The 27,859-nt window shown below is 38.3% G+C and overlaps 1 protein-coding gene across 5 annotated transcripts in view; it reads left to right on the forward strand.

The window, feature by feature from the left end:
* The window catches only part of IFT88 (intraflagellar transport 88), an 88,179-nt gene that overhangs the window by 20,380 nt on the left and 39,940 nt on the right, over window positions 1-27,859 (forward strand). For 4 of the 5 annotated variants that reach the window (XR_006277611.1, XM_038409373.2, XM_043504274.1 and 1 more), the window contains 10 exons: window positions 1,456-1,558; window positions 2,451-2,565; window positions 2,666-2,897; window positions 5,332-5,402; window positions 7,353-7,439; window positions 13,230-13,329; window positions 22,381-22,467; window positions 23,877-24,063; window positions 25,105-25,213; window positions 27,456-27,606. Coding sequence is in view for 4 of the 5 variants with exons in the window: in XM_038409373.2 (XP_038265301.1) it covers window positions 1,456-1,558; window positions 2,451-2,565; window positions 2,666-2,897; window positions 5,332-5,402; window positions 7,353-7,439; window positions 13,230-13,329; window positions 22,381-22,467; window positions 23,877-24,063; window positions 25,105-25,213; window positions 27,456-27,606 (1,242 nt within the window). In the remaining variant the exon portion in view is untranslated. The remainder of the gene's footprint in view (window positions 1-1,455; window positions 1,559-2,450; window positions 2,566-2,665; window positions 2,898-5,331; window positions 5,403-7,352; window positions 7,440-13,229; window positions 13,330-22,380; window positions 22,468-23,876; window positions 24,064-25,104; window positions 25,214-27,455; window positions 27,607-27,859) is intronic. The other variant, XM_043504275.1, reaches the window with a different exon arrangement.

The following is a 27,859-nucleotide window of genomic DNA, read 5'->3' on the forward strand; positions in this document are numbered from 1 at the left end:
AGACAAGGCTTTTCTGTTTATCTTAGTATCATCTTGCAGAAGTCTCCCTTCATGAGCAGATACACCACAAATAGGGGCATACATCTTGTTGAACTATGCTAAAAATTGCACATATTTTATGAGTTAAAAATAAAAAAACATTTTAACAACCTTACCTCATAATTTACTCATATTTAGGCATAAAAAGTATATTAACTGTGAAGAGAGTTCTTTTGCCAAGGTATAGCTTCCGCTGAATAGGTGGATATCATGAAGCTCATGATAGAAGTATACAAAATAACAAACAGTATAAGCAGGGGTGGCCAAACTTACTGACCCTCTGAGCCCCGCTTCTGCTGAAGTCCTGAGCCCCAGCAGATGCCTCCTGCGGGGCCGAATCCCCATCAGCCTGCCGTAGGGAAGAAGCCCTAAGTTTCCCCCCCCCCCCAAGTCTGGTAGGCAGAGAATGGGGGGAGGGGTATATGGTTTTCTGAAAGCTGCACTTTAACTGTAAAAGAGTCCCATGCAGCTTGGGAGCCATGGTTTGGCCACCCCGGTATAGAATAAGTAGATGGGGGGAATTCTGTTCATTCTGTCTCATGATACAAGAACAAGGGGCATCAGTTCAACTGAAAGTCCAAAGCTGTTCAAAACTGAAAAAAGGAAATACTTTTTCACCCAACACACAATTAGACCATGGAAAACATTACTACAAGATACATTTGCAGATTAAAAAAAAAAATCCCTGTTTTATGTTTGTCCTGTGTGTTCTCCACAGCTTATGTACAGACATATTTAGGATGCAAAATGTTTGCTACCTTTTCCTTAGATAATCGGGAAAATGGGAAGTATGAGAAAGACAAGGTGGGTGAGGCAGTATCTTTTATTGGACCAACTTCTGTTGGTGAAAGAGCTATATAGAGCTCTTCTTCAGGTCTAAGAAAGATAATGTGTGTCACAGCTAACTACAAGGTAGAATAGATTGTTAAGCATAAGAAATTAACACATTGCAAGAAACTATTCAAAATGAAGTGGGTTGCAACAGTCTGTAACCTACTAACTCACCTTTGACCTATGGTTACAGAAGTGTTAATTACCCACTTTATTTTGAATGGTAAGCATAAAGAGTTGCAAGAAACCAATCTGTTACACCTTGTATTTAGTTGTGATATTCTGATTACCTTTTCCAGACCTGAAGAAGAGCTCTGTAGAGCTTGAAAGCTTGTTTCTTGCCCCACAGAAGTTGGTCCAATAAAAGATATTACCTCCCCATCTTGTCTCTCTCCCATCCTGGGACCAACACAGCTACAATAACACTGCAAAAACTAAGGAAATATCTCAGTCAACAAATGTATTAAAGCATCTTTCTATCTATTTTGTATATTGACATTTTTCTAATGGCTGCTTTGATTCATATTGGTTACTTTTTGAAAAAGAGATATGGTTATGTTATGTATTCCTTCCCCCCCCCCCCAGGTTCTTTTCAATTTGGCCAGCCAATATTCTGCTAATGAAATGTATGCTGAAGCACTAAATACATATCAAATCATAGTGAAAAATAAGATGTTCAGCAATGGAGGTAAGTTACACACCAAAATGCCTGATATTGATGGCAACGCATTCACTAACCAGCTATTTGACTTCACTTGTGAGATCCTGAGCACCTCCTGAGTGCCCTCAATTCCCATGGAAGCCAGTCAGAGTTGACAGCAAACACCACCTTGGAATGTCAGACCCCATGTCTTTGAATGATTTGATGTAGTTTAGTCCTCCAGCTAATCCAAAAAGTGTTCCCTTTCCAGGCCAAGTATAAGTCCAGATTTAAAAAAAAAAAACAAAAAAACATCCTTTGCCTTCCACAGGCCACACTTCATCATTGCTGATGCAGGGTTGGTCAGTACCAACAATAATTTCCCCTTCCTAGCCCTTTCCATCGTTGTCTGCCCTGGTTTTCCCCTGTTGATTCTGAAGTGAAGGGGAGGTTCCTTTCCATCCTCTGGAAGCACCAACCATGGGCCCCAAATTAGGAAGCTAACATTTCCCAGCTTGAATCCTCTGTGCCACTTTCTTCATTCCCTTCTCCCCACCCTCTCCAGTTTCCTTCTGTATATTGCCTGTCTCTAGGTCTCTTCTCACACCCCCTCCTGGTTTGCTTCCCCAAGCTTTCTCAGCAGAGAACACCACAGAAAATCCTGTCTCATCCCTGATCTCCTAGACTGAGTAAGAAGCTTGTTTTATATAGTCCTTCCTTTCCTAGAATTCCTTGCTGTCTCTCCCTGAATTCTCTCCATTCTGGGTGGAAGTCAGGAACAGGCTGTTTTGGACCATACCTTAGCTTAAAGGGCCACAGATACTGATACATGAAAAAGGTGCTTCTGCAGTCTCACTGGTTCAAAGTTTGCATGAGGAGGGATGATATGAATATTTTTAAAAGATTGGCACATAGTTCATTCACCTTATTTTTGTGATAGGCAGACTGAAGGTGAATATGGCAAACATTTATTTAAAACAACGAAACTATTCAAAAGCTATCAAATTCTACCGCATGGCTCTAGATCAGATTCCAAGTGTCCATAAAGAGATGAGGTGAGTTTGTACTGTAAAAATTTTGAAATTTCTTTTGTTTTGTATATACAGTGGTACATATGATTTGAAAATATTATTTAACAATGATTTCTTTAATTAGGATTAAAATAATGCAGAACATTGGAGTTGCATTTATTAAAACTGGCCAGTACACTGATGGCATTAGTTCCTTTGAACACATAATGAGCACATCTCCAAACCTGAAAGCAGGCTTCAACCTGATCCTTTGCTATTTTGCCATTGGAGACCGTGAACAAATGAAAAAAGCTTTCCAAAAACTGATTGCTGTTCCATTGGAAATTGATTATGATGACAAATATATTTCACCAAATGTAAGTATGAACTAAGCAAAATCTACAAATTTTATTTGCGAAGTGGGAAAATTTTGAATGTTGAGGAAAAATAATCTGTTGTATATAATGTGTACATACATGTATGTCTGTGTACACATACACACATGATGGTGTGATGTTTTACCAGTGTGAGTTGAGGATGGAAGTACTACCTCATTAGTGATGATACTCTTGAAAACATTTCCAAAATAGTTTTCCTAGAAAATGTGACATACATAAAATATGTGGTTGTGTGTTGTAGTATAGAATTGGCACTCATTTGGGATGACTTACTGCTTTGCCACTTTTATTACTAAAGTATTTACATAAAATACTTATTATTAAAATAATAAAAATGACGAACCAATGAGTAAGTTATGCAAGTCATTTCAAATGAGTGCCAGTAAAACCTATAATACCACAGCGCACACATTATACAGAAAAACAATTTTATTAAAGTTTTACAGAGGTTTTGGTTTTAGTTCATTTTAGTTTATTGGAACTATTTTTTTTTAATATCCCTCCACCAATAAAGCTAGTTGTACTGTGAAACCAACTGTTCATGACTCTGAGGTAAGAAAAAATAACAAATAAACTCTAGATACCTCTTAAAATACCCTAAAATAGTTTTTCTATCCAAGGTCATGATTTACCAGGGCTATCAGCAAGTCCTCTATAGCCCATGGAAAAGCTGTGAATCCCTTTTTCCGGAGTAAAGCTCCATTTCTAGCCCTACATCATGATGATGTAATGGACCTTAAAGATGATGTTATTAATGTAGGACTAAATATTGCCCTGCCGCTCAGCATAATTTGGAATAAAATTCCACATTCTGTTTTTTGGTAGAAAAAAACTTTTTGTGACAGGTTGATTTAGGGGGAAAAGGAACCTCTTTTAATCTACTCAGAAGTTTGACATTTTAGAAATAATCCTAGACAGCTGGATTAATGGGCAGAATGCAAATGAATGCTCAAAGGCAAATTGAATTCATTTATCACACACACTGATGTGGATTGCTTGGAAAACTGGGCATAAGCAAACCACGTGTGTTTCAATGTGGCCAAAACGTTAAGTCATTTCTAGGAATAAAGAATGTAGGCTATATTAAGAGGATGGATGGGAGCTATCCTGGGAAGCAGTGACTCTGAAAAATGCTTGAGGATCATGGTAAATAATCAGCTAAACGTGAGCACCCATTGTGATGCTATGTCAAAAAGAGCTAATGCAATATTTGGATGTGTAAACAGGAGACTATCAAGGAGGAGGAGCAGGGAGATTATACTCCTTCTGCATTTGGCACTGGTGTGACTGCCCCTGGAATAGTGTGTCCAGTTCTGGCACACACAATTCAAGGAGCTCTATCTATTTAGCTTATCAAAGAGAAGGTTAAGTGGTAATCAAATCCCTGTCTATAAGCACCTACATGAGGAGCAGAAATTTGATGATAAAAGACTCTCTTCAGTCTATCAGACAAAGGTGGACAGAAAGATCCCATGTCTGGAAGTTGAAGCTAGACAAATTCGGACTAGAAATAAGTGCAGATTTTTAACAATGGGGGTAATTAGTCACTGGAACAATTTATCCAGGGTTATGGTGGATTCTCCCTCACTGGAAAATTTTAAATCAAGATTTAAATCAAGAGGTTTTTCTAAAAAATATACTGTAGTTCAAACAGGAATTAATTCTAGGAAATCCTACGGCCTGTGTTATACAGGAGGTCAGACTAGATGATAGCAGTGGTCCCATCTGGGTTTATAATCTATGTATTGATGAGAGATCCTCCACAAATATATATTGTGTGTGTGTGTGTGTGTGTTAGTTACTGACTTAAGAGACTGACTTCATGATTTAATAGACTCTAGAGATGGGAAAGACCTATGATTATGTATAATCATAGAACCTGAAGACTGAAAAGATCTATTACATGATGTAGTCAGACTCCATGCCTACCTTGCTGAATTGGGGCTTCTGTGCAATACTAGCCTAACTTTAAGCATGAGAGTCGTCCCATTGCTGTCAGTGGAACAACTCACATGCTTATATACTTTGCTGAATCAGGGCCATAGATTTGATACACAGAGTACTATAGTTGGTAACCTATGTGGTTAACAAGAAGTGTGATCCACATACAGTAGCAGACAAATAGTATAAGGCTACTGTCACAAATGTAATTCTTTTTAATTTTTAATTAGAATTTAACCACAACCAATAGTTCATTATTCCAAAGGTCAGAGGATATCAACCAATAAAAATTTGTACATAACAAGTTCTTTGAAAAATGAGTCTAATTGTTCAATTGAAATATGCCTTTTAAAAAAAGTATAGTGTGTAATATGTCAGTTGCTGCTTATACTCAGTGTTAATATACATATATGGCTGTATCTTATATATAAATATACATTTCCATAACTTAGTTTGTTTTGATTTTTTTTAGGATGATCCACATACTAACCTATTGATTGAAGCCATTAAAAATGACCAGTTAAGGCAAATGGAACGTGAAAGGTAATACTGGAAACATAGATCTCTATCCATTCCAAATATGCCTATGTGGTTGCTAGCACATGGAAACTGACACCAGCTTTCCAAGCTACAAAGCCTGAGAGCTATTCCTTATTCTGGATGGGATGGCTTTAAAGTACTACATAAATTCCCTAGTAATGACTGTTGGGCTTGTGAAAGTATCAGGAAAAATACTAGATATGCTAAAACAGGTTGGCTGAAAAATAGTTAGGGAATAAGATTTTTAAGGGACCTTCAGAAACCAATCCTGTGTCCTTGGCTAACAGCTCCATTTGAAGCTCAGCCAAGTAGAATAAAAGGCCCTATTATTTTGAAGATTTCTTCCACCTCCGAACTGTTAGTTAGGAACCGGGCTGGTATTTGGTTTAAAATAAAGAAGCAAAAGGAGAAAAATCCTGCCCTTGGTCACAGACCTGTGTATCCCTAGGGAGCGAGATAGGGAAGATGAGCAAATGGAGCAGAAGAAGTTACAAAATACTTCTTTATGCGAGTTCCCCATCAGTGAAATACACAGCTTGGAAGGGGGGCTTTTTTTAATTTTCTGAGCCCTGTGCAAAAGCCACAAGGATTGCATATGAGTAATTTAGACCACTGCAAAGCATCCAGCATATGTGGCCTGCTGGCACTGGAAGGTCATATAAATGTTAGACTGTAGGGATATTGTACAGTGCAGCTGGGAGCAAGCCTCCCAGCCCAGGTAAGACTGACTTGAACAAGCAGGGATCAAGCTAGTGTGCTAAAAATAGCAGTATGAACATTATGGCTCCAGCAGAGACTCAGGCGGTTCTGAAGTCAGGTAGCTACCTCAGAACTGGGGGTTCGGTGGACTTGAGAGCCCAGGTTGTCACCTGAACTACAAAGTCCACACTGCTATTTTTAGCATGCTACCGCAAGCCCCGCTAGCATGAGTCTGTCTACCTGGATAGAAGACTCACTGCCAGCTGCAATATAAACATACCCTATAGAGTCTTTATTAATTTGATATACTGTATTATCAGATCTTGTTTCTGTATTATAAATTATTATGCTCCTATTCATATGCTAGGATAGGATTGTTGTGTAATGATATATTTTAATGACTAACCCTTCTTGGATTTATAAAAAGAAAAGGAGTACTTGTGGCACCTTAGAGACTAACAAATTTATTTGAGCATAAGCTTTCGTGAGCTACAGCTCACTTGATCGGATGCATTCAGTGGAAAACACAGTGGGGAGATTTATATATATAGAGAACATCAAACAATGGGTATTACCATACACACTGTAATGAGAGGGATCACTTAAGGTGAACTATTACCTACAGGGGGGGGGACGCACTTTTTGTAGTGATAATCAAAGTGGGCCATTTCCAGCAGTTGACAAGAATGTCTGAGGAACAGTGGGGGTAGGGAATAAACGTGGGGAAATAGTTTTACTTTGTGTAATGACCCATCCACTTCCAGTCTTTATTGAAGCCTAAGTTAATTGTATCCAGTTTGCAAATTAATTCCGATTCAGCAGTCTCTCTTTGGAATCTGTTTTTGAAGTTTTTTTTCTTGAAGAATTGCAACTTTTAGGTCTGTAAATTTGTTAGTCTCTAAGGTGCCACAAGTACTACTTTTCTTTTTGCGAATACAGACTAACACGGCTGCTACTCTGAAACTTGTCATTACCCAAAGTCTTGGATTTATGCAAGTCTCACAAAACTTCTTGCCTTAAGAAATACTGTAGCATTACTAGCTACCCAATCTATATATTATTCATTGAAAGATGTAATATTATCCTTAAGTCATACTATTATTTTAATGATGTCTTGATGAAACAATAATATAGATGTTGCTCAGGCTTAGTTGGTGAATAGCGATTCAAGGCACAGGATAAGGTAACTAAGTTTTTGATGTTTTCATATATACTTTTTCTAAACACTGATATATATCTATTTTAATTCCTAAGGAAAGGCATGGCAGAAAAATATATCATGACAGCTGCAAAATTGATTGCCCCTGTGATTGAAACCTCCTTTGCCATAGGCTATGACTGGTAGGAGACAATTTTCTTCAGTTTAACGATGCATGCCAATTTCTGTCCATAATCATAAAATCAAGTTCACAAATGTAGAAATCTAGGATATGTAGCATTTGAGTTGTGCTTCTCAATCAAAGCACCCAAAATACTTTCAGTTATCCCTGATAGCAATGCCCTGGAAAAAAAATCAGAAATACTGTGCTTTATCCATCTACAAAACAGTTTAATTGCATCGCAGATCATAGAAACTTAAATGTCAGTCACAGAGTTATTGAGCTGCTTTAAGACTCTTTACATTCATACGAAGTACTCATACAAGAATCTTACAAATTCTTGATTAGACAAATCACGTACAGAAAACAGTCGTTCTGCACTCTTCACTAAAGATCTGAATGTGACATGCTGAAGACCTACATTGTCTTACTCTTCTGGTGCTAATGACTTCACACAAGATCAGGGCCTCTGGTTCCATGTGCAAACCAATTGTTTAAATATTATGTTACTGTTCTGCCAGTCAGAGTTGGCAGCAACAAGGGCTGTGTTCAGTATCTAGGGGTTCCTTTTCAACAATACAACACAAAACTGGCTCGAGCCCCCACCCAGTAACCTGGGAAAATTACGCACCACCCCCCCGGCACCTCTAAGAGGCAGTACTTCCCCTCTTGCAAGCACAGAGTCTTGAGTGTAGCAAAAAAACCTTTTAGTAAAAGAGGGGAAGTAACTCGGCATTAATTTGGGAAAACATCACAAACAGGGTTCATAAACATTAACCACATTAACCATGAGCAAAAGACCCACCCCCAAGTAATTTGGGCAGCGTCCTTTTCCCTCAGGTTCTTAAGTCCAGCAACCAAAAGTCCCTTTAACGTACCCGTCCCTTCTCTGCACCCCACTGTGCAGTTGTTGTCCTTGGTGAATGCAGACCCAGAGTTCACAGGTGCATAAGCAAGATTCACCTCTCACCCTGGGTGGAGGGGGTGGGGAGTAAGAAGGCACCTTACTCGTTTTGCTGCCCGGGCCACTCGCTCACCCCTCCTCTTCACCGGCCACCATGCCTCTCCACCAGCTGCCCTACTGGCAGATCACCAATCTGCCAGGATGTTTTCAGACCACCACACAGCTCTCAATGAATTCAGCTGTTAATGTGGGAGCCTCACTGCTGGTTCACACTAGGCAGTCTCTTGCATCAGAAGCACTATCTCAAAGCAGGTCTAAGCATTAGACTTAGTTACCAGTGATTTCAGCTCTGCCATGTGCAACAAGACTCTTACTTGAGTCTAAATTAGATCTTTTATTACACAGTGGAAAGACGAAAGGTCAAATGTTGTCTTAAGCCTCTTAAGCAGAGCCCACACCACCAGAAACAAGTACTTGTCCCCACCCTCTCTGAACTCACTGGGCTTTGGAACCCATGTCCCCTGCCTGGCAAGTGCCATTCTGTTGAGGGTGAGTCCCTCAATCCAGGTATGCCAAGTACAGTTCTGCTGCCCTCAATTCACACAACAAGGATAACAACCTTTTATTACTCCTGCCCCCAATAACAAGGAGACTGGGGATCCAACACCAGCCAAAAGTGATCATTTGGGCAAGCAATCCCATCATGTTGAACACCTAGGCAGGGTGGGTGTGCCCAGGCAAACAAGATCAGCTCCTGAAGTCCCCTTCCACAGCTCATCACTAGATATCAGGGGAGAGCTCATTCAGACTCTGCTTACATCATTAGACAGAGCTATCTTGGCTCCATTTATAAACCTTATGTGCCTAGATCATGCTATTAGAACATTTGAATGACAAGCATAAAAGTTAATGTGGTGATAAAGCAGCTCATTAGCATCAGAGATGTATATGTATTAATATATTAAACTAAAGTTTTCTGGTAGAAACTAAGAAAAGAAGATAGTATGTAAATGCTGTACATGGAGAGAGTAATGTATATGGGTGTCATCTCAAAATGCAATTTTAATTCTAGGTTTCTGATATTTGAAGGGCTTCTTTGTTTGTTTGTTTAACTCTGATATTCTTGAAAGTTAATATGCTCTCAAACCACTGATGTGTACCTACAGCTTCAGCTTCACCAGAGGAAGTTTTTGTGTTGCATTTCCTTAGTATTTGAAATAGTTGTAACGTGGAAGTGAAGGAAGCTTGGGTAGGGAAAAGCCCTTTTTCCTCAACATTTCTCCTGCCCATAAAAATGAAAATAAGTTACCACTCTTAATGATTTATGAATATACAGAAGCAGAGGAAAATTTTCAAGAGTTGTAGATCCTACAATTACACTTTGTTAATATACCTATCTGTAGATAATTTAAAATAATCTCTTGCGCAAAAGTGTTCAGTCCACTAAAGCCCACAATGTGGTGTTTGATGATTAAATAATAGATAGAATCATATTATTTCCCTAGTATAGCTGCTCTGGTTTCTTAGACCCTAAATATGTTTGGTGAGGAGTGGCTTCTCGTTAGCAAGTTACATTTGCTTCATTTGCATCTGGTGGTGTGTTCAAAGGAAGCTAAAGAATAGATTCATTTATTCATTATGCATTGTCTGTGCATACATGTAGGTGTGTATATATAAATACATATACAGTTATCTTTTAGTTTTCATTCAACTTTCCCTGGTGCTGCCTCTATTCACTAATTACTTGCCATGAATATACACATGCCTGTAGTCAAATTCTGAAAAAAAGTTCTTCTTTATATCTAATAACTTACGACAAAGTTATGGACGTTGACTTAGTGGCTAATTAAATTATTAGACACATTAGATGGGTTTGTGTATATTGGGGCAGATTCACTCATATGTTGTAGCTGCCTTGCACAACTCCAGCCACACAATGATGCTGAAAATCCTAGCTTAATTCGACAGTTGAATTTTCAGCTACTTTGCATTGAGGTCATTGCATATTACAGGTATATCTGTGCAGATTATTTTTTTTAGAGAAATGAAGTAGGCATGGATATTATGTAGATTGCTTATGTTACTGAGGTGTCTCAAACTTTCAGTTAAAAAGAAGTACATGCAACTTACTTATGAGACAATTGTCTGATCTTCCTCCCATGAGGGATTGAAGGAGTATTCAGGTCTGTCAGTATCTTTTGGTTAAAAAGGCTTTAACACTGGTCATCAAAAAGAAAAGGAGTACTTGTGGCACCTTAGAGACTAACAAATTTATTAGAGCATAAGCTTTCGTGAGCTACAGATCACTTCATCGGATGCATTTGGTGGAAAATACAGAGGGGAGATTGATATGCACACACAGAGAACATGAAACAATGGGTTTTATCATACACACTGTAAGGAGAGTGATCACTTAAAATGAGCCATCTTGTATATATGCCATCATGTGCCAGCAATGCCGCTCTGCCATGTACATTGGTCAAACTGGACAGTCTCTATGTAAAAGAATAAATGGACACAAATCAGACGTCAAGAATTATAACATTCAAAAACCAGTTGGAGAACACTTCAATCTCTCTGGTCACTCGATTACAGACCTAAGAGTGGCTATCCTTCAACAAAAAAGCTTCAAAAACAGACTCCAACGAGAGACTGCTGAATTGGAATTAATTTGCAAACTGGATACAATTAATTTAGGCTTGAATAGAGACTGGGAATGGATGAGTCATTACACAAAGTAAAACTATTTCCCCATGTTATTTCTCCCCCCCACCCCCCACTGTTCCTCAGATGTTCTTGTTAATGGCTGGAAATAGCCTACCTTGCTTGTCACCATGAAAGGTTTTCCTCCTTTCTCCTCCCCCCCCCCCCCCCGCTGCTGGTGATGGCTCATCTTAAGTGATCACTCTCCTTAGTGTGTATGATAAAACCCATTGTTTCATGTTCTCTGTGTGTGTATATAAATCTCCCCTCTGTATTTTCCACCAAATGCATCCGATGAAGTGAGCTGTAGCTCACGAAAGCTTATGCTCAAATAAATTTGTTAGTCTCTAAGGTGCCACAAGTACTCCTTTTCTTTTTGCGAATACAGACTAACACGGCTGCTACTCTGAAAATTGGCCATCAAAGTATCTCTGGCCTCTTCTCTCATAGCAGACTGTTTTGTAACGTTTTCAGTCCTGTCCTTTTCCTCTGATGCCAAGAGGTATTTATAGACTTTGGAGAGGTGATTCACATGCCAAACAGATTATAGCTAAGGCTACTTTTTAGTCACAGGTATTTTTAGTAAAAGTCATGGCTAGATCACAGGCAGTAAACAAAATTAACGGCCCGTGATCTGTCCATGACTTGAACTATATACCCCTAACTAAAACTTGGGCCTTGGGTGCTCTGGGGGGGGGGGGTGGTCCGGGGCCCCACAGGGGAAGTGGGCGGCGGTGCTTGGCCCTGGATCCCTGCTGGTGCTGCAGGGGAGGGTTGACAGGGCTGGCAGGTTCCATACCCGGCTCCGCGCAGCTCCCCAGAAGTAGCCAGCATGTCACTGAAGCTCCTAGGGGAGGGAAGGCTGGGGGGCTCTGCATGCTGCCCCCGCCATGGTGCCGGCTCAGCAGCTCCCATTAGTCGGGAACCGTAGCCAATGGGAGCTGTGGGGGCAGTATCTGCAGGCAGGAGCAGCACACAGACCCCTCTGCCTAGGAGCTCCAGGGACATGCTGGCCGCTTCCAGGGAGCCCCCCCCCCCCCCCGAAGTAATCGCGGCTCCACACCTCAAACCCTTGCCTCAGCCCTGAGCCCCCTCTCACACCCAAACTGGTGCTGGCGTAGGGGTGGGCTGAGCCAGAGCCAGCCAGCCACACCAGATGCTGCAGAAGTCACGGAGGTCACAGAAAGTCATGTAATCTGTGACTTCCCTGATAGATACACAATCTTAATTATAGCATCTGCTGGGTTTGATGGTGAAAAGTTATTTTAAAAAGGCCCTCAAAAGGCAGTAGCCAAACTTGCAGTAATAAAAAAGCATTCACTTTAAGTCCAGACCATCTAGAAGATCAGACTGTCTATACAATAAAGATCCTGGCCCATGTCACCAGTTCTTTCCAGAACATACCACCCTAATAAAGCCCACAGAAGTGCTGACTGGAAGAGAGTGCCTCAGTGGATGGGAAGCTATAAATGTTCAGTTCCATGTCAGCTTTCTTTTCCTTGTACCACTGTATAATTAAAGGCTGCCGTAGAGGGGATGAACAGGAAGAGGGGATGATTGTTTAGCATCATGCAGCTGGAGGCTTGGGCTTAATAAATTGGGTTCTAGAGATGATGGTGTCACACACATACAAGAGGGGTTGAGCTGAGGTTAGGCATGAATAATATATAACTAAAAAGAACCTTCTGAGACTTGTTCTGAGAGAGGTTTGAAAAATGAACTTTTAAATGTATTGCCAGACTCAGGCTCAACTGTAGTGTGGCTGGTGCTAAGTTATAATGTCTGAGAGTATCCTTAGAGATTTTTTTGTAATTCACTTTTGCATACAGTACACATTTACTACACAATTTCTGGGACATGTATACCATTTCTAATTAATTTATCGAATCAATGCATATTTATTTTTAAGGGTTATGTCATTGTAGTACCCAGGGACGAAACTATAGATGCATCCCGAGTTTTGTATAGTTTTACCACTACCAATTCTTTCATAGAATCCAAAAAGCCAAATTTGATTAAATTTGAACTGTTTAAAACATTGTTGATGTATGGAAACACTGTGTGTCTGCAAACAGGGGAGTACCTAACATAGCAGAGAAACTTCCTCTAGATAACTTGTTAGCAGCATACATGAGTTGAAGTGACATTAATGCAGATACATATTTTTTTATAGAAATTATTTCTGTGGATTCCTTTTTGTTGTAGGTGTGTTGAAGTAGTAAAAGCTTCCCACTATGTAGAGTTAGCCAATGACCTGGAAATAAATAAAGCAATTACATATTTGAGGCAAAAGGACTTCTATCAGGTATGGTACTTTTTTAAAAACATTTTTATGAATATTGTATTGGCAGAGGCATCTGAGGGTATGTCTACAATGTGGCTGGGAGTAGACACTCGTGCTAGTTAGTGCACAAAATAGTACTGTGGATGTTGTGACACAGGCAGTGACTAAAGCTAACCAGCTAAGCTCGGGCCCAGAAGTTTCTGACAGCCTTGGACTCACGTTGCTAGCCGGAACCCCTGCTTATGCTGCAATGTCCACACTTCTATTTTTAGTGGACTAGCGCTGTTCAAGCTAGTGTGAGGTTGTCTACCTGGGCTGGGAGGCTCACTCCCAACTCCAGTGTAGACATACCTTTATAAAGCAGCAAGGCCATATTTTTCCAGCAAGAGCTTCCTCTTTAATAGTTGCTCAGAACCTTGATAAAAGTGTTGATATTGGTCTTTATTAGAATAATTCTACAAAAAACATTGATTGGGGAAAACTTTACCTACATTAAATTTGTCTGTTGTCACAGGAGGGAGTTAATAAGAGACCAGAGTCTGAGCAGATGCACTTGCTGTTATGTTATTGCTTGTGGTATTGTACCAGTGATGCCCTGCTTCCTTTCCTACATATGTACTATTATACCCCATTAGGGTACTGTAATCTGTGTCAGAACTGTAGTCCATCTTGTCCTTCCATGCAGGGACAAACTTAGGAAATAGAGGTAAGGCAGTAGCCCCAAGAATTAAACACTCTAACGTGTGTATAAAGGAAGAGCATGAATATAGTCTTTCCATACTTTAAAGTAGAATTTAGTTGGGGGTGGGGTCTGTCTTTACTATGATATTTTTAAATTAATTCTACTGGGATAAAAAAAGTGAACCTAAAAATACACATATTTTAACAATAAAGGGCTTTAGGGATCACCTTTCTGTTTGATTGGTATTCTGAGGCCTTATCCATCCTTAAAGTAGCACCAGTTTACTAAAACCAGTTTTTAAATGATTTAGTTAAACCAGTGCAAATGCTTGTGTGGACACTCAGATTTAAACCTGGCTTATTGTTAACATAATTCAGTTAGGAATTAATGTAAACTAAATATAAGCCCTTTTAAATTTAATGTAAAAGTGACCACTAGGGAGTTCGCACTGATTTAACTAAATCAGTTTAAAAAGTCACCTTTAGTTAAACCCTTGCAACTTTGTATGTACACAAGGCCTTACTAATTAAACTATAGGAAAAGCATATAGAAAGAGTACAGCTCCTGACTGGCTAAGAATTGTTATCTTTCTTACCCTGTCTTCTCTGCCCCCACCCAGACCCGCTTGTCTCTTCTACCTGGTATATCTTGTCTTTTAGACTGTAAGATAGAGTAAGGGCTGTCATTTATGTGTGTTTGTACAACACCTAGCACAATGGGGCCCTCGTCTGACTGGTTTCTAGATTCTACTACAATAGAACTTTTAAATAATAATAATATAGGAACCTCTAAAAACATACTACTTTTTTTGCATCCGATGAAGTGAGCTGTAGCTCGCGAAAGCTTATGCTCTAATAAATTTGTTAGTCTCTAAGTTGCCACAAGTACTCCTTTTCTTTTTGCGAATACAGACTAACACGGCTGCTACTCTGAAACCAGTACCTACATAGATACTTATATGGCCTCCATCATCATAGTGTCTGTGCATCTCACAAATATTAATGACTTTATCATAGCAATGTTGCTGTGAGGTACAGAGGTATTATTATCCCCATTTTACAGAGGGGAACTGAGGAATAGAGGTATTAACTGACTTGTCCAAGGTCACACAGGTTGGTGGTAGAACTGGGATTTGAACCCCATTGTCCTGAGTCTGGTGTGTTAACCACAAGACTGCCCTTTCTGCAGACCATCTCCTCCTATTAAAAAAACAGTAGTAATTAATATTGGGTGGGCAGTGCCTTGCATCTATGTTCTAAGCCTGTCCTTCCAGTGGAACTACCAGGGAGGGGTAGGATAAGCCACCGTTGTTCTAGTGCTGACACTAGTATTATGGGTGGTTTACACACAGATGTTTAGGAGCCAATAGGGAGAATCCTTGAACAGGGGCACATGCACAAATTGTCTTGAATATACATGTACAGCCAGATAAAGTTATACTCACTCAGAACATTAATATATTAATGTGCAATATTACGCAATATAGGTATATTCAAATGCTTCATCATCTCATTTGATTTTACAGTAAGCTTTGTACTATTTTTGTAGTATAGAACAGGATCATTTTAAAATTTTGAAGGACAAATATACTTTGTTTTGTTTGGAAGTTACAAAATTGACAAAAGAGGCAAATGTGTTCCTACTTTTTCCTTCATAGACACATTGCAAACCTTGCTTTTCCTTTCTGCCTATTAGGATAGGTTTCTATCTTTATATTGGCTTTTCTTCCATTAGAATTTGACAACTGACTCAATGTCTAACGTGTAATGACAGCAGCTGAGCAATGATTTGGGGTTTTAGATTAGTGACCAGGACTAAACTCTGAAATTTCAAGTGTGGTTGAATTTGAACAATTTCTTAGTGGAGCACAAAAGTCTCACGTGTTGATTGATGATTTAATAGATATTTTCATCCTATATGTCTCGGTAAGATTAGTTTAACTGTGTTTTTAAAAATGTAATTTTTGCTTTCCTTTCAATATTGCTACTTTCGTGCTGTCTCTCGCATTTTATTTGATACTGTAAGTATGAAGAGGTAGGTATAGTATTAAAATATGGCCCTTAATTAGCTTTAGTCTTCTAGAATAGCTTGTGACTTAGCAACGTTTCCTGGCTATGCCCATAATAAGTAAGTAAAGTAAGTAAAACAGTACTTCTGGTGGAAGTATTAAGAAGGTTTTGTGTTTCATTTACAAACCCAGTTTTACCTTCTCATTTCCTGACACACAAATGGATTGACCCTAGAGGAACTATTTCAGGAGAGCAGTGTTTTATTGTTCAGATTCTAGGCCATTTTCTTATATTCTTTCTTGTATTCAAATAATATCCAGTTGCTGATTCCTATGATCCCATTTCTAGGAAAAAACCTTAATGAAAGAGCTGCATTTTACTGTATATCATACCCTAAACCTCGCAAATCCCCGACTCTACTGGGTTTCTGTTGGAGTTAATTTCAGAATTGAAAGAACGAGGAGTACTTATGGCATCTTAGAGACTAACAAATTTATTTGAGCATGAGCTTTCGTGGGCTAAAGCCCACTTCATCAGATGCATGTAGTGGAAAATACTGTAGGAAAAGATAGAGATATAGTGTCTAACAGAGAACATGAAAAAATGGGTGTTGCCATACCAACTCTAACGAGCCCAATTGATTAAGATGGGTTAGCAGCAGCAGGAGGAAAAAAAACTTTTTGTAGTGGTAATCAGGATGGCCTATTTCAAACAGTTGACAAGAAGGTGTGAGTAACAGTAGGGGGGAAATTATCATGGGGAAATAGTTAACTAAAAACTATTTAAAAACCTTCTTGTCAACTGTTTGAAATGGGCCATCCTGATTATCACTATAAAAGTTTTTTCTCCTGCTGATAATAAACCACCTTAATCGATTTGGTCTCGTTAGAGCTGGTATGGCAACACCCATTTTTTTTTCATATTGTGTGTGTATGTATATATAGTGTGTGTGTGTGTGTGTGTGTGTGTATGTATGTATGTATGTATGTATGTACAGTCATCCAATGAAGTGAGCTGTAGCTCACGAAAGTTTATGCTTAAATAAATTTGTTAGTCTCTAAGGTGCCACAAGTACTCCTTTTCTTTTTGCGAATCTTCCTACTGTATTTTCCACTACATGCATCTGATGAAGTTGGCTTTGGCCCACAAAAGCTTATGGTCAGATAAATTTGTTAGTCTCTAAGGTGCCACAAGTACTCCTCGTTCTTTCTGCTGATACAGACTAAATGGCTACCACTCTGAAACCTTTTAGAATCGAGTGTCCTATACTGAGAACACCACTTTCCTAGTCCTTAACAGTTCAGCGTTTGGACTCAAATAGCTGACACATTTCAAACTGGCTGCAGCTGCCATAATGGGGTACTGGAAGAAGATAACGGGTGAAAAAACCTCTGGAGTCACCTGGTCTAGACATTTTTGTGGAGCAGGAGTTTCCACTACATTGGCCTCTCAGGTGTATGTAGTTACTTACCCTTAAATACCCCAAATGGTGGTGCCTTACCTCCCTCTGCAGCTCATCTTAGTCCCTAGTCTCTAACAATTCTTTAAAAGAAGGTGCTTGTAGTCTCTCTCATTCCCATTCCTTCCATACTGCATTCACTAGTATGCATTCTTACAGTTGATGTGGTAAAAGCGTTTGCAGAGCAGTGCAATATTGTCCTGTGATAGATTATGGCCTATGTGATGTTACCCAGTTCTGATGATCCACAATACATAAGTCTTGAGAGAGCTTTTGGATCTGAGTCTCTTCCGCCCCCACATCTACATGTGCTATTGGCTGGGGTATTGGGATAGCTGTCCATTGTGTTTCTTAACTCAGTATTAACATTTTTTTAATGTTTTTATGTCTGAAATAAACTTTCACTTAATAAATGAAGTGGTGTAGAATTATATTGAAGATCTGAGGCAAATGCTTGAGACAGATGGAAGATGTTAGTGTGTCGTGTCCCCATCAGAGTGATAGAATGAGAAAAACAATGATAGTCAACATTCTAACTGTAGAAAATTCACTGCTTAAAATAAAAAAAAAAATCAAGAATTGAATAGTAGCACATTTTAAAGCAGAAACCCTACTGTCTTGGTTTCCTACTGAATTATTAAAATTGTTGGAAGCATAAAGAATGAGAGGAAAGATGTCAACATAAAAAATAAGCAAGTTTGGAAGTAGCATGTTGGAGGATCTTGTCTTTTTCTAACCTATTCTGCGCTAAGCAAACCTCTACTTACTCTTTCCATTAAATAAGTTCTTTAACGCTTTTGAGTCCAATGAATTGCCTGTACAAATTCTGTCTGTGAATATAAAAGATTGGGTGCCTTGATGATGTAAATTCAGCCAAGAAGTCCCTTTTTTCAATTGTTCTTTTGACACAGCTATATTAACAAGGTAACCAGGAGGCATCCTATGACCTGATTATTGCTTCCATGACACTGTCACTATTCTCAGTGCCTTGGTATTGGGACTTAGCCTGGGCAAAGCAAGTAAGAACCTCAAACAAGAAAGCTGCATTTTATTTTATTTTTGGAGTGTCTCATTCCTGATCATAGTATACCTTTTGCTCCTCCGTATTCACAGAAGTGTAATGTACATAATACATAAGTGAATCATTTTCTTAAACTGGATACCCTTACCAATGCAAACATGTGGCAGCTTTGCATCTTTTATGCTGCACTCCATACTCAGAAGACTGGAAATGTGAAAGTTAAGATACAGTGCACTACCTTAACACTGCAATTATGCATGAATGTATTAGGATAATCTTTACTTATGTGATCATACAATTTCTCAAATATATAATGAAAAATGCATTTTTCTATAACCTTAAATACAACCTGTAATCATGTATAGTAACCAGTATATATTTAGAGAATGTACACAGAGACAGTATACACATAATATGCTCTTTCCTAACTTTCACGTGTCATAGATTTCCATTCTTACCTTTGCATTACTCTAGCATTTTATTCAAAGAAAAATATAGAAGAGAGGTCCCATTCCGTGGGTAAAGTCTTGGACAGAATTTGATAAAATTGAAAAATGCTTCATCTGAACAACAGCAAACTCAAGAACAATTGATGGGATTTTTGCTCAAACTTCCAAAAACAATAACAAAAAAACCACCTGACACTACCCTTCACCTTGGCTGAAGAAAAAACATGGAAAATTTCAGTCCCCAAAGTAAACTTCAAAAAGTTTTATGAGTGTGTAAAAAGAGAGGTTACAATGAAAATCTTCTGCTACTGTAACTATAATGAGTGTAACTGAGCACTCCCTGTAGTATACATTGATGATAGCATTAAAAGTTTAAAAATAAGAGGGGAAAAAATAATTCACCTTAAAATAACAACACAAAATTTGCTGTTCCATACTTTGGGTCTTTTTAAAGCAGCAAAAATGTAATTATAAAATATGACCTAAAGCTGCTGTGGGAACTTCCCTTTTGAATTTCTTGATCTTATGCAGTGTTAGAACTGTTTGCATCTAATTCAAATATATTTTTATCTAAAATTATATACGTAACACCTTCTAGCATAGTGTCTCAAAGATCTTTGTGAAAATTCATTAATTAAACCTCACAACAGCACCCCTCTGAGGTAGGAGAGTAGGTAAAAGGAGGCATTTGAGGTTACGTGATTTGTTCATGGTTATACAGTGAATCTGTGGCAGACACAGGGATAAAACCCAGGACTTCTGGCTCCCTGTCACCTGTTCTAACTATCTAACAAACTTCCTCTCTATTCGGTAATTATCAATTAGAGTTTCCACTTCCTTGCCCCAGTTCCATGCTTCATTGTATCCAACAGTTTTTTCATAAATTCTACTGGAAACTACAAGAAATAAAATTACAGAAGTGAGATTTAAATGGTATTTCTGTTCTGTGGGGCTAGTACAGGAACTGGTGAATTTCTGGAATGCTGAATTGAAATCTTATACAGAGTTTGAGATTGGAATGATGTACTGTGAAACAGTAGCATCAATCTGAAGTCAGAGGACAGTTAAATCATGAAGTAATATGAAGGACCCACATTCTGAGGAACATTATTAATGTTAGTAGTATGGTAGGATTGGGACCTCACCATTCTAGGCATTGTACAAATGTATAGTAAGGGTGTATCTGCCCAGAAGACTTTATAATCTAATTTAACAAAAGATTTTAACACATGAGAGTAGCAGTGACATGAGCTCATTGTTATGTGGACTAGATAGGTACACAATGAGATGGTTTCAGGTCAAAGATACAAATAAATTCATAAGTAAAATAGATATCAGAAATCTCTACTGACCATCTACCTAGCCATTTTCAGGCTTACATATTGTTTTAAAATAATCTTTGTGTGTTAATGGTGTTTTGAATCTCTCTCTCAATTTACAAGATGGTTCTGGTATAAAATTTTAAAGCAGAACACTGGGATTTAGCCTTGTGAGTTCTACTACCATTACTGGGAATCCACAGATTAGGCCAGGTGCATTACATTTAAACTTTGCCCTTGTACATATATAACGTGTACAGTGGAATCTAGTTATAAGGATTGGTTTTGACAGTGTATTTTGATGGTTGTGTCCAATTGACCATTACTCTTAAGATACATAAATAGTGAACTTTCCAAATTGAGACGTGTATATAGAATCAACATTTCCACTTTCCACCATGATAGAATGAGTACCGCTAAGGCATTTTAATGCCACGGCATGTCATGGCTTCATCTGGCTCTCACAGTCTATAATATGCTTTACCAGCAGCTGAGCAGCACCCAGAATTATCTGTGAACTTCTTTTGTCTCTTTGAAAACAAAGAAATTACTTCCACTTTAATCTTTATAACCAAAGGCGCCACCATATCAGTAGAAGGAAAGGGCAAACAAATCAGGAACAATAGGAAATGACTTTAGGAAAGCAATTAGATATATATAGCTGAAAGGTCAGTAAACCAGAATTCCATTGTAACTGAGATGTGCAGCCTGAACTTGAAGAAACAATTTAATGGTAGAATACCTCAAATATAACAGTACTGTACTTGTAGATCTATGGGACCAATTCTTTCTTCAGTCAAATACATAATGAGAACCAAAATCCTTATAGCTAAAGTCTTGAGTTTCAAAGCCCATAAAATCTGAAGTCATGCATTTTGAAACTATTTCCTTGTCTCTCAAATTGGTGCTTTTCTCAGAGAATGCTATATAATTAAAAAAATGTTCTCCTTTATAGTAGTTTGTACTTCCCATATAGTTTGCTAGGGAGCAATAAACTTCAGCTAACTGTGTAAACTTTATATGTCCTCTTATGCCACGCTAAGTCATGCGTTTTGAGTAATGTAAAAATAGCATGTTCGTGGATCATTTTAAAACCTTATATTTTTTCCCCTGCCTTGGCACACCACCAGAGAGCATTATGCATTCACATTACTATGATAAGCCATCAAGATTTTAACTGGTGTAGGGAAAAAGGAGGAGTTTTAATCATGCAAATAGTGGATAACTTGAAGTCCTTACATTTGCATTGTTGTAATGGAGAGTGGAACTGAGGCAAAAATATGATTAAACAGTTTTTTATATACATAATGTAAATATTTAGTAGAACCTAGCCAAAGATTTTGTTATATTTGGTCTATAGAAATGTATCTTTTTTTATATTGCTGAAAAAATTGCCCTTTATTTTTAAATTTGTTAGTTAATTATATCATTTTTGTTACTCTTTTCACATATCAGTATCGCCTCGCCAAAGTTTATGAAATTAATTTCTGATGTACAAAGGGATCTGTAAAACTCCTTAATTTGCATATGCGTTGTCCTCAATCCTCACTTCTCTAAGCGTATTGTGTAGTATGAGATACGAAAATGATTGGTCATTTCTGATAAATACACAACGCAAAATTTCTATTTGTACTCCAAACATACTGTGTTACATACTTTTTGTATTGTTACATTCATATTTTTTTGTTTGTAAGTCTTTAAGAAAAAAATCTTGGGTAAAGATGCAGAAAAAGTGAAAATACTTACACAATACAGGTAGTTGACAAAATGAATATGTCAGTGAAGTTTTTTTTGTTGTTGTGTTTTAATGAATGGAACTTCTGTGGAAAAGTGTGGCTATCTGAACAGAAAGTTCAGGTATTTTCTAAATCTGATCCATACGCTGCAAACAAAACTGCCAGTACTATGGGAATTTTAAAAGTATGAAATATCAAATATTTTGTAGTAGAAAAGGTTATGTATAATTGTTGTCTAAGTAGTAATTAATAAATTACTAACTAATAATTAGTAATATAAATCAAGTAGTAATTTTAGTTGTTTATTCCTTCAGAAAAACATAGGCTTGACCTGCACAGTAATAGTTTGAGTAAGTTTTTGTTACAATTTAGTAACTTGATTGTAAATTAATTCTAGGCTGTGGAGACTTTAAAAATGTTTGAAAAAAAGGATAGCAGAGTAAAAAGTGCAGCTGCAACAAACCTTTCATTTCTTTATTATTTGGTAAGTATGCCTTTTTGTTGTTGTTGTTGTTGTTGTTGTTGTTGTTAACTATGAGTTTCGGAAGAGCCTATGCCTCCCTAGCAATTTTTGTATTTATCCACATGTTCTTTCTCAGCATTAAGAGACAATGCTCATGAAAACGAGAAGTAAGAAAAGACACCATTTTAACTAATCAATGTCTGTTCAATGTTTTGAACTATTAAGTGCGATGCAAGAGCAAAGTACTTTATTATTTTTGATTATAAATGTTAAATATTTAAATTACAATTGTTGCCTTCACTTCCTAATTGAAAGTAGAGGCTGTGGGAGCAGAGGCACCAACTTCCTGAGTTCCCAGAGGGTGCTCGTACCCCTGCTTTGACCCAAGCCCCAACCCCCTCTTCGCCCCCACCCTACCTCTTCCTGGCCCATTCCGCCCCCTCCCCACATCTCTTCCTGCCCCCACTCCTCCCCCAGCGCCTGCTGCTGAACAGCTGATCACTGGTAGGTGAGAGCCACTGCGAGGGAAGAGGAGGAGCTAATAGGCGGCTCTGCCGGTGGATGCTGAGCACCCACTACTTTTTTCCCCCTGGGTGCTCCAGCTCCAGAGCATGCATGGAATCGGCACCTATGTATGGGAGTGTTCTGCTTTTATAGAGGTACAGGAAGCAGAGCAGACAGAAAGGAGTGTTCCAATTGCTATGCCAGGAGGAATGAGACTGAGCCACTGCTGGGTATAAGAGACTCTTCCCTCATGTGGATGTTGTGAAGGTGAATTAGTTAATGTTCATGAAGCTCTTCATATATGTATGTTCTAGTTATTTATGCCCTGGCTTCCTACTGCTATTGTGCTCTCTGAATGTATGTATTCAGCTGCCTGACCTGTCACCCATTCCTTGTCTCTTGCTGGGCTCACCTGCACTTTTATCTCCCTCCATCTCTGGCAGGGTTCTGTTCACCTGCACATGAGTAATAGGGCTGTGATCCCATGCTTAACTCTCATAACTATACTCAGGGAGAAGTGGAGACAGCGACATTTAAAACACTGCTCTATGCTGTCTGCTCTGCCTCTCTGATTAATATTAATTTTCAAGTAGAATATAAAAGAAGTTCATTTTGGAGGCTTAAATGATTCTACAGTGTTTCCCCTACCTTTCCTACCAAAATAAGGAGCAAGCCCGTATTGGAGGGAGATGGACAAGATGACAATATAGGTCTCACTCTGTAATTTTCAGGTTTCTATGACCTGAAAAATGTGAGTGATCTGTTTTCTACAACCTCATAAAGAATAATATTAGGATTGAAGATTACTACATTTTTTTCAGACTGCTGTTATATCAACCATAAACAACTAAGGTTAGCTCCAAAGAAAATTATTGATTGATAGTATATTAAGTTGTTAATGTACTATATATATTTTGTTTACACAGGAGAATGAATTCGCACAAGCAACCAACTATGCAGATTTAGCTGTGAATTCTGATAGATACAACCCATCAGCTCTCACTAATAAAGGAAATACTGTGTTTGCAAATGGAGACTATGAAAAAGCAGCAGAGTTTTATAAGGAAGCTCTAAGGAATGATTCCTCATGCACTGAAGCACTTTACAATATAGGTAATGTAAAAGTGTTTGCATAGCTTACAGTCTGGATAAGGCTAGTGCTAATGTGTTTGAGATTCTAGCTTTGAAACTTGTCCTTTTTAGAAATGTTAATTGAAATTAAAATATGTTCTGTTATTTCCAATAAACTGTTAATTCTTTTACTTCATGATTTAAGATGTAAAGTGAGATAATGTCCTTCAAACCTTTTCCACAGAAACTCTGCACCAATATTACTCATCTGTTCTTAGAGTTCTTGATGTCGGTAAATCACTTTTGAAGATAAAAATTGCTATAAGTGCTAAGAACTATTTTCTGTTCAAAATGTAGGTTTGGGATAGTACTACTCAATTAGATTAACCCCCTTTCCTTTTCTGATGCCCCTTGTTAAAGGGATGGTGTTATGTACAGCAGTGGGCCTTGATTGAATGGGTCAATCATGACCATTGCCCTACTCAGCTTTGGTTCATTCAGGTCACACTGCCTGAAAGGACTGTTAAGATGGTTCTTAAGCAAGCGGCATAGCAAATCTACTGAGATGCAGTTTAGATGAGAGAGTGATCATTGGGGAAAGCGCAGGTATATTGCGTTTACCTCTAAGCAGTGATGCAACTTGCTTTTTAGAAAAAAGGACTCCAACTTAAAAAAGTTAAAGGTAGTTTCAAATACCACATCTGCCTTGAGTATCCCTGTGGCTTTACAATCCTGTTTTTTCTTATTTTTAGAAAAAACATTTTTTAAAAATCTGTTGCTTTATGAAAACCTAAAATAAACGAGGAAAACTGACCGACTATCAAAACAGTGACATTGACTATCCAAAAAGGGCTGCCAAATGTACAAATTAAACAAACTGAAAACAGAAAAATATTTTTTCAGTCTCTTTCATGTGTTCCCTATTGCAATAATACAGGAAAAAAAATCAGACAAAAATATGATTTTTAAGTTGATAGCATCCCTCTAAATATTGCTTCATTCTCCTTGGTTATTCTGCTAAGTTACTGTGCCTGTACTGATTTATTTTGCTTGTTGAATTCATTTTAGAACTTTTATTTTTAGGTTTAACATATAAAAAGTTAAACAGAATAGACGAGGCTTTGGATTGTTTTCTGAAACTTCAGGCAATCCTTCGAAACAGTGCCCAAGTTCTCTACCAAATAGCAAGCTTGTATCTTTTCCTGGGTCATGATGCCAAATATTGAATTTAGTCTACATTAGAGGATTAGCTGAAATTAGTCTTAATCAAGACATAAAAGTTGTTTTCGTGTGGCTAAAAAAATTTACATTTAATCAGGAGGCATTCATGTGGGGTTAAAATATATTTGGTGTGTAAAAATAAGGCCTGATTCTGCAACCCTTTATTTTGGTGAGCAATGTCGTTGAAGCCAGTAGACTTAACACACATGAGGAAGGCCTCTTTATATAAGGATAATTAACATTGAGGAGAGTCCTGTAACCCTTTAAATATGCAACTGATGTTATTTTAAAAATAATATAACAGACATAAGCATAATGGATGTAAAACCTTAAACAAAATATTATAGTTCATTACAGTGAAGATCTATTCTGACAAGGGAATTTGTAAAAATAGCTCCATAGGGTTCCTTGTTTATTTTCTCAGTGGCTTCCAGACCAAGTCTGCTCGGTTTACATGTAAAAGCAAAATCATCTGTCAATCCTGCAAAATTAGCCTGGGATCTGAAAGCTAAGTTGGGGTCTTTCTTGGCTCTCGGCCTCATCAGCAGTAAAGATTCTGCAGCCAGAACTTAGTTAAGAATTCTGTCTGTGATGTGCAAACCACAATAGAATCCCTTCCAAGGCATAATGGAATTCCATTGCAGTATTGGCTCAGCATTTTTAAAAGTAGTGAAAGTGATAAAATGGATAACAGTCAGAAAAGTAAAAAAGAAAAGGAGTACTTGTGGCACCTTAGAGACTAAACAAATTTATTTGAGCATAAGCTTTCATGAGCTACAGCTCACTTCATCGGATGCATTCGGTGGAAAATACAGACTTGATTAGCAACATCTTCTGAGCAGGAAACTCATTTTGACAGGATTGTTTAACGTTTGTAATTGACAGAGAAGGCAGGAAAATAAAAAAACCAAAACCTCAGAGATGTGCCAATAAGCCTCTTTTACAGACTAGTCTCCTTTTGGTCTGGGACCAGCAATCACTCACACCCCCATTGTTACTGTCCTTTGTTCCAGTTTCGTTTAGGTATCCTTTGGGGGTGGAGAGGAGCCTCCATGGGGGTGTGAGTGATTGTTGGTCCCAGACTAAAAGGAGGCTAGGAAGATGTTGCTAATCAAGTCTGTATTTTCCACCGAATGCATCCGATGAAGTGAGCTGTAGCTCACGAAAGCTTATGCTCAAATAAATTTGTTAGTCTCTAAGGTGCCACAAGTACTCCTTTTCTTTTTTGCGAATACAGACTAACACGGCTGCTACTCTGAAACCAGTCAGAAAAGTAAGCAGATATGAATCTAACTATACACAAGGAATGAGGTCTTCACTCTTGCTCCTGCCCCTTTACAATGGGTTAAAGCACTGGAGTGGCATAAAGGGGTTCTAAAGCCCTGGTTCTGGCTGGAGGAGTATTCCCCTGTATTGACACTGGGTAACTCTGCCTTTAGAGGACCTCCTTGCAAGCTCTGGCATAGGGGGCATTCTGGGGACAGGGTTGAGAGTAGGAGGAGTGTGTTGGGGAGGAGCTACATCATTCTGTGGGGATTATGAACTGTGCTAGCACCCAGGAAAGCTGCTGTAACTAAACAGGCCCCTTAAGGCTATCTAATTACAGTGGGGACTGCTCCAGCCCTCAGAGCTGCCCAGAAGTGGAAGAGTGCAAAGGTGGCTTAAAGCCCTCTTCCCCTAAGCTGCAAATTCTGTGCTGTGCTTCTTAGAGATGCAGCACAGAGTGGCACCTAAGGAACAGATTTACTGCATAAGGTGGTGACAGTTTTGCCTTGTCGTTTTGTGTAGCACAGAACCACACTAAGAAAACCTAGTAAGTTTGTGGGGCATAGAAATAGGGTGCCTAATTCTCCTTTCAGTTGCACTGTTATAAATCAGGAGCAACTCCATTGAAGTTAATGAACTTACACCAATGTAAAATTAGTGAGAGAAAGAAGAACCACACCAAAAGTGTTTTTAAGGTTGAAAGAGCAGCCTAGACTGCTAACACTTAATTATGTTATTTATAGTAAACTAAAGTACATCTGAGTGGAAAGAAATTATTAAGTAAATGTGCAAAAAAACAAAATATATTTCCACATTGCTATGTCTGGCAAATCTTTTCAACATGCAACTTTTGGATTACATTTACATAATATAACATGATAAGAATTCCTCTTGATGAACCAAAATATGGTCACCGTTTGAATTGTCCTTAACTGAAGATACCTCAGATATGAAATAATGGAGGATCCCAACCAAGCCATAGAGTGGCTCATGCAGCTTATCAGTGTAGTTCCAACTGATTCATATGCACTGTCGAAACTAGGGGAATTGTATGATAATGAAGGTGATAAATCCCAAGCTTTTCAGTATTACTATGAGGTATGTGACCGATGCATTTTCTAATATTTATAGAAATAAAATTGTGCAATAGACACATGACAAGGCAATGTTTATTTACAGTAGTATTTAAATTGCCTAAAGTATGTATAGAAAGTAAAGAGAATCAGATTCTTTTCTTAGGAAAGTATAATTCTTTGTAAATCAGGCTTTTATTGTCAGATCTTTATAATGAGTACACCAAAAAAGGCTATGGGATATTCTGATGCGGGGCTCCCTCAATCTCTCCTATTGA

Source organism: Dermochelys coriacea, chromosome 1 (genome assembly GCF_009764565.3).
Source record: "Dermochelys coriacea isolate rDerCor1 chromosome 1, rDerCor1.pri.v4, whole genome shotgun sequence".
Taxonomy (NCBI): Eukaryota; Metazoa; Chordata; order Testudines; family Dermochelyidae; genus Dermochelys; species Dermochelys coriacea.